The sequence below is a fragment of the Scylla paramamosain genome, chromosome 9 (genome assembly GCF_035594125.1).
Source record: "Scylla paramamosain isolate STU-SP2022 chromosome 9, ASM3559412v1, whole genome shotgun sequence".
Taxonomy (NCBI): domain Eukaryota; kingdom Metazoa; phylum Arthropoda; class Malacostraca; order Decapoda; family Portunidae; genus Scylla; species Scylla paramamosain.
The window spans coordinates 10882501-10895152 of NC_087159.1; the positions used below are offsets into that span (position 1 = coordinate 10882501).

At 36.7% G+C, this 12652-nt stretch overlaps 2 protein-coding genes across 2 annotated transcripts in view; one reads left to right on the forward strand and one right to left on the reverse strand.

Annotated features, from left to right (window-relative positions):
- LOC135103571 (uncharacterized) overlaps nucleotides 1-2620 on the forward strand; it is a 7202-nt gene extending 4582 nt beyond the window's left edge. Inside the window, exons 2-3 of the mRNA XM_064010016.1 lie at nucleotides 1473-1585; nucleotides 2236-2620. Of these exons, the coding sequence (XP_063866086.1) occupies nucleotides 1473-1585; nucleotides 2236-2452 (330 nt within the window). The 3' untranslated portion in view covers nucleotides 2453-2620. The remainder of the gene's footprint in view (nucleotides 1-1472; nucleotides 1586-2235) is intronic.
- Nucleotides 2621-2623: 3 nt separating this feature from the next.
- Nucleotides 2624-12652, reverse strand: LOC135103568 (probable endonuclease 4). Its single transcript, XM_064010013.1, has 9 exons — nucleotides 12471-12652; nucleotides 11479-11870; nucleotides 10386-10491; nucleotides 9981-10117; nucleotides 9128-9281; nucleotides 7803-7921; nucleotides 7007-7115; nucleotides 3554-3658; nucleotides 2624-3303 (listed from the first exon to the last, which is right to left on the reverse strand). Exons 1-9 carry the CDS (start codon nucleotides 12496-12498, stop codon nucleotides 3116-3118), a joined length of 1338 nt encoding a protein of 445 aa, XP_063866083.1. The 5' UTR covers nucleotides 12499-12652; the 3' UTR covers nucleotides 2624-3115.

The following is a 12652-nucleotide window of genomic DNA, read 5'->3' on the forward strand; positions in this document are numbered from 1 at the left end:
GAGAGAGAGAGAGAGAGAGAGAGAGAGAGAGAGAGAGAGAGAGAGAGAGAGAGAGTGCGTGTTATGAGTTTTTAGCATCATTTTCCTCACCACGTTTTATAAAAATTCCCCCAACGTCTTTCCCAATCGAGGATTCACTGGTTTCCTGACATCAAATACATAAAATAAAGTAACCAAACTAAAAAACAACTAAGTTAATTATCCCACAAAGAAATATTGTACAAATAAATAAATAAATTAATTAATTAATTAATTGATAAACAAACAAATAATACAATAACAAAGAAAGTTGACTACGGTTATGGAAAAAAAAGTATTAATTCTTACTCAGCCTACAAATTCTAAACCTACTGTATTCTCTGCCATTCAGGTAATTGCCTAGAAGGACAGTTAGAAAAAAAAAGTTAGCTCAGGGAAGAGGTTATTTTACACTATCAATGAGTTGTAGAAGGAAATCAAATATATACAGCTTCCACTTTGACCAAAAAATTTGTGACTTAAAGGATTCATGAGAAGCATTGCATTTTCTTGTGCACATGATGATTTTGTTGTTTCCTTATGTTAAGAGTAGTCAAGCTAGGGAACATACCAATGGATTCAGAAACAGCATTCTCAAATATATTGGCATATTTACTGGCTCCAGTGGCACTTAATGTGGTTCCCAAAGATGTTTTTAATAATTCTAGTGATAGGTTAACACATTCATATCTATACTACACTGTCAATAGTAAATATAGCATTACTTCATGGCACTAATGCCACAGGCTGTTGTCTATGCAGTCCCATTTTCCTGTTTTTAAGACTGAGAAGACACACTGTCCATCATGGTGAACATACTGTTTCCATCTCCTCAACCTCTTGCTGGATGAGACTGAATATTAGGTGCTCATGGTTGGGGAATAATGAGCAGACACAGCCACACCGTACGAAAACATGACTTCAACAATAGTTGATCATTAATTCACATATAACCAATGAATAAAACTAGACCACAATATGTATAGTAGTTTCCACCTCTTTAAAAAGCACAGCACTGCTATTGAAAGCCAGCTACAAGTACAGTGTTTATATTTATAAGTGCTTCTACATGACACACTTTCTCATTGAACATACATAATATTGTAGGGGGTCATCTTGTATGCACAAATTTTCAAAACTCGAGTATGAAACCACATTACCATAACTAAAGACAACACTTGAGCATGATCCCAGGTACTGATTTGTTTGCTGAACCTGAGGAGTGTGTAGTTTTTTTCATTTAGGGATGGCAGGGTTGCGTTTGGTCATTTTTCATTTCTTTGAAAGGACTGCTGCAATTTCTGCACAATCACACAATCTTTGTTTTAATTAAGTGACCATTTCTCACTATGCTGCTACTCCCTTTATTTTCCTTTATTTTCCTTTCTGCTCCCTCTTTGACCACTCCTACATACTCTTGCTACCTCATTTACTAGAGTCTCCTTGTCCTGCAGATCAAGAACAATGGGACGCTGCAAGTGCCTCGCATGGAGTTTGGTTTCCTTCTGTGCAACGCGTCCTCAGTCACAACTGATGACTCCACACATTACTGGGATTATTATGTAGAGTGAGTTTAAAACGGAATGATGTCCACTCATACCTCATAATCACTTTTGCATTTTTTTTTTAAACTTTGTTATTATTCTTCATAGGAAATTACTCCTCAAAATCATCTGAATGTTTCATGCTGCTGAAATACACACACATATATATATATATATATATATATATATATATATATATATATATATATATATATATATATATATATATATATATATATATATATATATATATATATATATATATATATCTTTTTCTTCAACCATCTGTGAATGCTACATCTCTTTCCTGACTGATGTCACTGTGTCTACTAAGGGGTATAAATAATAAGAAATATTCTGTTAAACTGTCCAGCTGAGCTGACTAAATTTAACAGTTTAGCAGTTAATTAATAATGTTACTGTAGTTAGAGTACATGACCCTCTAGCAACAAGTTTTTTTTATAAAGTTTCATGCCAAGATACTAGGGAGTCAGATTATAAAAGACACTAAAATTTTGTTATTGCTGCAAGAAAACTAACCCCTATAATCTTCATATGCATCCCAATGGTGGATAAAAACTAATGACTGAAAAGAAAATTCCTTTTCCATTTCTTTAAAGTATCTATCATAGTATTCCCCTCATATTAACTGTAATTGTATTGTGTCCTGCAGGTGGGAGATGCCTACAGAAGCTGAGAAGGACAATTCAGTATTCCAGATGGGTAACGAGTACCAGATGCCCCATTCCTACATTGTCTTCCAAGAGTTTAAGTCAAATTTCACTGGAAGATACAGGTGTCGTCTCCACTTCCGCAGCAATCTAGTTGGATTACACACTGTCTACCTCACCCTCCCTGATTCTCCAAGCCTTACATCAACCACCCCATGATTTTTGGTATGATAGGAGAGGTAGAAGAGCTGTGAAAGATTTAACATACCCAGAACTCCTTTTATGGAAAACCTTCTATATTTTAATATGTGACAGCAGCCTTTCAATTACACTTGTATGTTGTGTGCTGAATTATTTATTTTGTAAAAATAAAATGATGATTAATAATGATTAGTTTTCAATGTTTATTCCAAATGACATGATGAATTGATGCACATCTTTACATCACAAAGATAAAAGATACAAATTAATAAAAATGTATGTAAAACATTTTCCTTGGTAGGAAGGACACAGATTAACAACACACGCTGCACTGTGTTACAAAATGTGACTAAAAAGGAGGGAGACAGGAGACAGGGAACAGTTTCCTCCACGTTTTCAATCTTATGGCTATCCCAGTTCAAAAGGAATGTCAGCCATTAAATAATGTCAGTACATTAAATAATAGCTAAATATGTGGAAAAATACCCTATATGTATAGTGTGCATATCCCTGACTTACAATGCGAAAATACTTCTCAATATTGTATGTTCACTGAATTAGTGTCTTGAGCTCACTCCACCAAGATTAATTTTTTCACCTCAATAAAAATGAGACTCAGCCTTGCCTGGCAAGTGCAAGCCTTGCATCAACTAACCTTTAAATATTGTCACATCAACATCACTACCTCTTAATAATCGATTCCAGCTTCTTCACCTCACTAGCATATCCTGCATTGCTAGTCCAGGGGGTTTCCAAGATGAGAGGAAGATCATTGAAGCGATCACAGTTCATCACTCGCCGGAACCCCTCCAGGCCAATGGTTCCCTTGCCTATGTTCTCATGTCGGTCCAGGTGGTCACCAGGTTTTCCTGAAAGATGTTGAGGTGATTATGCAATGTATATGAATTATGTACAAGGATGACTGAAACAATGAATGTTTAGGATAAAAATATTTACACCATAAACTACTACTACAAACAAGAAACTGAAGAGAAGAGTGCAGAAAATTAAAACAGAGTAGATGCAGTGAATGCCTTAAGAGCTGAGTGATGTAGAATGGACCATAAAAATTTTGATTCATTTTTATCCTCTTAAATATAAAAAGAAAAAATCACACACCTTTCGAATCATTGATGTGAAGTCCTCGAAGAAACTGCCACCCAATTATCTTTTCAAAGTCATGAGAGAACTCTTGAAACCCTTCCTCAGTGGAAAGGTCATATCCTGTGGGAACAAAAAGAACAATAAACCAAAAATAGCAACACATTACAAATCTACTAATCACTAGGGCCCTTCTAAAAGCCTATTTATCATACACTTAATTAACACAAGCAAATTGATCAAGGTTATATTAGCACTTAATACAGCATGTCAGTAATACAAAGAAAAAAAAAAAAAAAAAAAAAAAAATATATATATATATATATATATATATATATATATATATATATATATATATATATATATATATATATATATATATATATATATATATATATATATATATATATATATATATATATATATATATGAATTATACCATCTTGTATACTATGTATGTCTGTTCCTGTGTGTGTGTGTGTGTGTGTGTGTGTGTGTGTGTGTGTGTGTGTGTGTGTGTGTGTGTGTGTGTGTGTGTGTGTGTGTGTGTGTGTGTGTGTGTGTTATTCATCCATAGTCACCTGCCAACAAAGCCAGTTGTTCCTCTACAGAAAGAGCTCAGAGCTGATAGTGACTGACTTCTGGGTAGAACTAAGGCCTCTTACACATCACACACCAGAACTGTGAAGTCACAGTCTCTTAGCTTCCATCCCATACCTACTTGCTGCTTGGCAAACACATTATAAAAGGCTCACACATCTGCTGCACTGCTCCCTGGTCTTGAACCCAGATCGTTCTATGTGTGCCTGCACTTGTAGCAGCATAAGGCCAGCAGTCCTGACCTTGTGTGTGTGTGTGTGTGTGTGTGTGTGTGTGTGTGTGTGTGTGTGTGTGTGTGTGTGTGTGTGTGTGTGTGTGTGTGTGTGTGTGTGTGTGTGTGTGTGTGTGTGTGTGTGTGTGTGTGTGTGTGTGTGTGTGTGTGTTTACCTAGTTGTGTTTTACAGGAAAAGAGCTGTGCTCGTGCTGTCCTGTCTCCATATCTATAAGCATCCAGCTTAACTTTAAATTCATGAATATTTTTTGCTTGTACCACTGTTTCATCCAAGTTGTTCCATATTTCTATGCTTCTATTTGGGAAACCATATTTCTTGATATCTCTTCTTCTTGCTGTTTTCTTCAATTTCACTCCATATCCTCTTGTATCTCTTGAGTCCCTCACAAATAAGTCTTCTTTGTCAACTTGATCCTTACCCTTTAAAGTTCTGTATATAGCAATCAGGTCTCCTCTTTCTCTTCTCTCTTGTAATGATGGAAGCTTCAATCTCCTTAATCTTTCTTCATAGGTTAAATCTCTCAAACTTAGTACCAATTTGGTTGTAGCTCTTTGGATCCTTTCTATTTTCCTTATTTCCTTTTTATTATGGGATGACCAAACAATTGTGGCATATTCCAGTTTTGGTCGAATCACATATTCCATCGACTTTTTCATCTCTTCATCCATGTAAGCAAATGCCCCTTTCATCTTTCTTAGTAACTCATAGGTTTCCCCAACTATTTTGTTTACATGTTTTTCTGGTGATAAATTATCACTGATTGTAATTCCCAAGTCTTTTCTTCTTTGGTTTTCTTAATTTCCACTTCTCCCATGGTGTAGGAACTTGTCAATCTTCTTTTGCTTTTTCCTAATTCCATCACCTTGCATTTCTTTGCATTGAATTCCATTTCTCATTTCTTACTCCATTTATATATCTTATTTAGATCTTTCTGTAATATTTCACAATCCATATTGTTTTCCACTCTTTTCAATAATTTTGCATCATCTGCAAGCAGACTTATATAACTGTCAACCTCATCGACCATATCATTGACATACACCAGAAACATTATGGGGGCTAAGACTGTCCCCTGTGGTGCTCCACTTGTAACTCTACACCATTCTGATTTTTCTCCCTTTATTACTGTTCTCATTTCTCTATCCCTCAAGAAGTCTGTAATCCAATTCAGTGTGTTTCCTTGCAAACCCCCTATATTTTTAATTTTCCATAGCAGTCTCAGGTGTGGTACCTTATCAAATGCTTTTTTTTAGGTCTAAATAAACACAGTCTGCCCAACCCTCTCTCCTGAATTATATCAACTGCTCTACTATAAAAGCTCACTAAATTCATGACACAAGATCTTCCACTTCTGAAACCAAATTGTCAGTCACTCAATGTATGTGTTTCTTCTAAATATTCCATCCATCTGTTTTTAACTATTCTTTCCGCTATTTTTGCCACCACACTTGTTAGGCACACTGGTCTGTAATTCAATGGATCTTCTTTATTACCTCCTTTAAAATTGGGCACAATATTGGCTCTTTTCCAGTCTAGAGGAATTTTTCCTTCCTTAAAAGAACATACTATGGTATTGTGTATACCTTCTGCCAGTTGTTCACAACATTCCTTAAGTATCCAGTTGGGCACTCCATCTGGTCCTTAAGCCTTACTTACATCCAAATCTTTCATAATCATATGTCCACCAGTATCTCTCATCACATTGTCTCTGTGCCATGCTCTTTCTCCTTCAAATTTGCTTTCTTTGGTAAATACTGACTGGAAGCACTTGTTCATTAATTCCACTTGTAACTGTGTATTTTTGTATGTAATGTCAACTTTTGTTAATTCATCTATTGTTTGCCTGTTTTTCATCTTCCCATTCACATATATGAAGAATAACTTTGGCTCATCTTTGCATTTGTTAACTATATCTTTCTCATAATTCCTTTCTTCATCTCTCAGGATTCTGATATATTCATTTCTTGCCTTCTTGAAATCTTCCCGTTTCTCACTTCCTCCTTTTTTTCTCCATCTATTCCATTCTGCTTCTTTTTTCTTTTCTTGCTGTTATACATCTCATATTAAACCAGTCTTTTTCTTTTTCACTTCCTTTGTTTTGATCTTCAGTACATTTCTACTGATCCCTTCATTATAAATTTCCATGAATATGTCCCACTTTTCCTGTATACTGCTTGCCTTGAAGAGTCGTTTCCATTTAGCCTCTGCAAAATATTCCCTCAACCTGATAAAATCTGCTTTCCTGTAAATATAACTCCCATTCTTGTAAATTTCATTCCTATTTTTCTATTGGACCACTGCCTATACTGAATTCAATTAACAGATGGTCACTTTTACCTAGTGGGCACTGATAACTTATTCTTTCTGTGTGTGTGTGTGTGTGTGTGTGTGTGTGTGTGTGTGTGTGTGTGTGTGTGTGTGTGTGTGTGTGTGTGTGTGTGTGTGTGTGTGTGTGTGTGTGTGTGTGTGTGTGAAGAAAATCTGAATAGAACTGATGCAAAGACCCAGATCTACAAAAATCCAGTAATACAGTAAAGTGTGGGACATTTTTTACCATATTGGAGAGAAGTTTTTTTCTGAGAATAATCGTAATCCTGTTTTGCCCTACATATGAACTTTTCCTCCAGTTCTGACTTACCTGCAGCATGAGAGTGGCAGGTGTCCAAACAGACTCCAACACGTGACTTGTCCTTCACATGCTCTATGATGAGGCGCAATTCATGGAAATCACCCCCAATTGTGAAGCCCTAGTAATGCAATTGAAGAAAGACATAAAATTACTAACAAAATACAACACAGAAGGGTTCTCTTACAGGGGACAAGAGAGGAGTTTCACCTACACAACACTTTAAAAATTGATCTATGTCACTTTTGTCAGTTTCTTGTAAATATATGCAATAGTACTGTTTTCACAGTTTCCTATAAATAAATATTTTGGGTTTACCATCACATATGATGGTAAACATGGCAAAGAACAAGCCAAAGCAAAAGTGACAACCTATGGCTGAGAGAGAGAGAGAGAGAGAGAGAGAGAGAGAGAGAGAGAGAGAGAGAGAGAGAGAGAGGAGAGAGAGAGAGAGAGAGAGAGAGAGAGAGAGAGAGAGAGAGAGAGAGAGAGAGAGAGAGAGAGAGAGAGAGAGAGAGAGGAGAGAGAGAGAGAGAGAGAGAGAGAGAGAGAGAGAGAGAGAGAGAGAGAGAGAGAGAGAGAGAGAGAGAGAGAGAGAGAGAGAGAGAGAGAGAGAGAGAGAGGGGGTAAAAGTAGATATGAAAATAGGATAATATAAGTTAATCTTAAATCTTGTATACTACATACAAGTTAAATGTGCACACACACACACACACACACACACACACACACACACACACACACACACACACACACACACACACACAATAGTTAATGTGGCTAGAAAACTGAGACAACCCAAACCAACCTGGCAGCTCATGTTTTCCAGCACACAGATCACATCCTCAGTCTGGCTGTGGGCAATGTTGATACTCTCAGCAATCGTCTTGCAGCACTCCTCTCGAGTAATCTTGCCTGTGGTGGAGCCTGGACAAATGGGGCTGGGTGTGAGTACAGAAATACATATTATAATATTCCTTGATAATTTCTTACAATTACTGTACTTTTTGTAGCATTCTTCCCATTCGCTCTTTACATGTAATACATCTACATCCTTTGCCCACACACTGCTATACTACACATCCTTTAAGGCAGTTTTTATTCTGTATTTTGTGTTGTCACTTTAAATTATACATATTTTGTCAAAGCCACATAATAATTTTATCATTTCAACATACCTTACCTGAGAAATACATCCAGAGACGGAAATTCATAAAATTCTCCACACGGTGACTGCTGCATTTCCTTTCAGACCTCACGCAGTACTTGGGCTAAACTCACATGAACTTTTATCCAACTTAATTTTGAGATTTATCTGTATATATTCATCTGGTTGTATTTACCTAATTGTAGTATACAAGACTTAAGCAGGCTCATAAGGTTCTGTGCCTTAAACTGATGCAAACTTTTTGCTTTCATCATTTCCACCAATCCATTCCATGTCTACACTTCTATGGAGAAAGTTACATTTTATTTGCATTACTACATCTTTTCTCAATTGTTCTTATTTCATCTCAAAGTTCTCCTCTCCCCCACCATCAATAAGACATCTGTATTACCTTATCTATATTGTAATTCTTCTCTCTCTCTCTCTCTCTCTCTCTCTCTCTCTCTCTCTCTCTCTCTCTCTCTCTCTCTCTCTCTCTCTCTCTCTCTCTCTCTAAGAGGTGGCAGTCCACTTTCTTGAAACATTCTTTACATGTCAAGTCATCTAACTCTGGCAACATTGAAGCTGCTAGTCTTTGAACATATCTTTTGTAATTCCGTCATGTTTTCCACATGTGGTAACCACCCAATTCCTGCATACTTTAACTTTGGTCTGATTATTGGAAAATTATTTTCTTAATCATATATATATTTATCCAAGAAAAGAAATGCCATCATTATGTTCCTTAACACTTTACATTCATATCCAAATATTATGTTACTTTTATTTATTTATTCTTATTTTTATTCTTTTTTGGGAGGAGTAATAAATTGTTTTTTTTTACTATAACTTCCAGATTCCTTCATTTACTTCTGTTGACATATCCCATCATGTGTGTGTGTGTGTGTGTGTGTGTGTGTGTGTGTGTGTGTGTGTGTGTGTGTGTGTGTGTGTGTGTGTGTGTGTGTGTGTGTGTGAAAACTGACCTGGATGAAAGTTATAGTGAGGGATGCCAAGGCGCTGACACCGCTTGAGCTCATCCTGCAGCATCCCACGGCTCTTCTGTAACACCTCAGGCACAGGAGAGCCAAGATTCATGAGGTAGGAGCCATGTGGGAGGATCAAGTGTGGGGCAAAGTCCTGGGAAAAGAAGAGTCAATGTGAGACACTTGTTTACTTACTGACATGAGTGGATTTCTTCTCTATTTTTGTTTTGTGTTCCAACAATATTTCTGAGCTGATATCCCTGCAAAAAAGGGTACACACACACACACACACACACACACACACACACACACACACACACACACACACACACACACACACACACACACTCACACACACACACACTCACACACACACACACACACACACACACACACACACACACACACACACACACACACACACACACACACACACACACACACACACACACACACACACCTTTCTCAAGAGAACTGCAATGACACTCTATTTACTCCTGTCACTGAAATTTTTCTTTGCATGCTTCAATCCCTTTATTCCCTCTTCTGCTCTTTCTCTCACAAACTCCAGCATCCTTCATCTAATTCCACACAAGGTTAATCCTCCAGCATTACCACATCTAGAACATTCACACAATACTCCTTTAATCATATTTTCTGTTATTTTTTTCTGTGTGCATTTGTTTCTCATAACACTTCTTGATACTGACACACTGTATTCCCTACTTATTATCTTCCTTATTTTGCTCTTTCTTGGCCAATAGATTCCACAACCCTCTTTCCCCTTGAAATGGATAAAGGAGAAAACCCAAACCTACATAGAACTTCACAGTAAAGAAAACCTGCACCTCACCTTCCCAACCTCCTTCCATTTCTGAACAGTTTCCTCATCCAGGGGCTTAGCATTCCACTGCCGTTGGTTGCGAAGGAAGATGGCAAATGATTTTGAATTGCATTCCTTGGCATTGTCAAAGGCATTCCAGATTCCACCTAATTACAGATACAAAAGTATCTTAGAATTAGATTAGAATTAGAATTAGATTAGAATTTTACTTCACATTAACTGAAAAGTCTTTCTTTTAATAACACCTGAAAGTCAAAACAAATGTGGTGTCAGACATAACTACTTAAAAAAATTATTAATAGAAAAATTGAGATGCACCTATGAACAGAATGTTAAATGAAGTTTGCATTCAATCACAGACTAAAAAATATAAATCAAATGTCATACTTTCATCAAGCAAAACTCTCTACACACCAGCAGCTGAGACGTGGGACCCCATGTACTTTCGCCCTGTGAAAGGCACAGGTGGAGGACCGCTTCCCAGGCTCTCATATTTAAGTGGGCGAGGGACTGGTACATCCTGCAAGCAGTTACTTCCACACATTAGAAGATTAATAAAGATTACATATTAAAAAATAGTAACAAAGACATAGCGAGTGTGTTTCATTAGAAATTATAATTTTTAATGTGATGGTAGATAACACTGATTTCAGGGATGCCTAGAAAGAGCATCATAGCTACATACTTACTGAATGGAAAATTTAATGAAAACAGAAGCAGTCTGAATCCAGTAGTTCTAGTAAAATATCCCCTTCAATTGATAAAAAGTTGCCACTAAGAAAACAATAAATAAAATGCAGAATGATTAGGGCCCTATTACTTCTGGAATACCTGTTGAAGTGCTGAAGGCCTCTGGTGATGTGAGAGGAGAAATGTTACATGGCTTAAAAACCACAATCATCAAGAAGGGAACAATTTCAAACTGGCCAAATACTCGTAGTGTAATTATGTATGGTAAAAAAGGAGAAAGGAAGGAGTATTTTGTGTAGCTTGCTAATAATTGCCAAATATGCATGGTGTGGATATTGGACTGGCACAATTTGCCCAATTCAAGCTGTATCTAAGCAAAGGATAAGCTTTTCTATTTAACTTAGTGTTCACCATAATGTAGAGGTACTAAAAACATTTTATTTATTCAATAAAAGCCTATAAATAGGATGACATTTTATCTTACTGTTTGTCAAATGTTTTCAAGTTATAATCACTAGGTTGAAAAAATGACACCTCAATGACAATATATCATGTAATACAAGGAACAATTAGAAATATGAATTTTTAAAGTTCCTCGAAGAGAATTTTACACATAAGGTGATAAGTTGAGCACCCTAGAAGGTTCAGGGCAACACCAGTGAGCAATCACATCAAGGTAGCCTAGGTGAATTTAACATGCTCTCATGCATATTGTAAATCTTTTAAGTTTGTAAGTTTCAAAACAAATTACATGAAAATTCTGATATTCAGTGGTCATTGCAATAATACTGTTTACACTTCAGAAGTAAAGTTCTACCTCTCCTTTCTTCAATTTCTTAGCAGGTGCATTAGTTTCCTCCTTTACTTCAATCTTGACTGCCTTTACATCTTCACTTGGTTCTTCACTGTCACTTTTGGCCACCCTCTTACCCCTTCGCTTGCAACTATTGGACTGTGGCTGGCTGTCAAGTGCAAGACTGCCAAAGTTTTTTTTTATTCGCTTTCTTGGAGGTTCCTTTCCCTCCATTTGATTATCCTTTTCAATTTCTTTCTTCACAACTTCTGTTTTGTCTGGTTTCTCTGCAGTTTTAGCATTTTTCTTGTTTACTCTCTTATCTTCAATTAGTTTTTTGGATACTTTCTGTGCATCTTTCTTTATCTCTTCATTTTTACTTGCCTCTTGTTTTTTGGTTACTATATTTGTTCTTCCTGTAATAAAATAATGCTAAATTCATAAATCTGCTATATGATAAAGGTTTCAACTGCTTTGAATATAAATGGTAAGGTAAATTATCCTCAGGTATAAGGGCACAGTACATAAAAAGTGGCCAAGAACTCTATGATTACAATCATTTGGTACATTTAATAATCAATTGTGAGCTGTAATCATTTCCTTGAAAAAAACACTTATCATTCCTAATTGTAACTTCAAGCACTTACCTAATGTTCTTTGTTAAGCACTTAACCTAACAAAACTTATTCCTGCCTGACCTGGTAACAATGCATGGAAAATACACAACAGGCAACTCTGATCCGCCGGGCGCGGCCCAGCCCCGGGGACCCCATGTCTCCACTACTGTCCTTTGTTATTTACCAAATTCTCTTGATCTCTCACTGTCCCTCAAACATTTATCCTACTAATTTACAGAAACCATCACCTCTTTACATCAACAGGATCTCACTTTAGTATATTCACTTAATGTCATTTCATCCCTAGCCCTAGTCTTCTGTAACTCGTGAAGACTTGCCATCTTTCATCTTTCATTCTTTCTGACATCTTTACATAACAATAAAAATCTAAGAAGCTACCTTTTCTTTTCGATTTTGCTGGGGCCATGTTCAAAATGAAGGTTCACTATGGAGCAATATAAGTCACAAAAAACTGCGGCCTCGGTTCCCCGTGATAAGCACAACCAGAGCAGGCAGACCACACCGTGCTGAGCCACACGCGCGCTCAGAACACCCGCGTGCAGAACAAAAACAAACAAATC

What these genes read in the sequence shown, in the direction of transcription:
- LOC135103568 (XM_064010013.1), bottom strand. Translation starts at nt 12,498, where the DNA reads ATGGCCCCAGCAAAATCGAAAAGAAAAG. An exon ending in TGGAAAACATGAGCTGCCAG is followed by an intron (nt 7,116 to 7,802) that starts GTTGGTTTGGGT and finishes TTGCATTACTAG; the next exon opens with GGCTTCACAATTGGGGGTGA. An exon ending in CTGCCACTCTCATGCTGCAG is followed by an intron (nt 3,659 to 7,006) that starts GTAAGTCAGAAC and finishes TTGTTCCCACAG; the next exon opens with GATATGACCTTTCCACTGAG.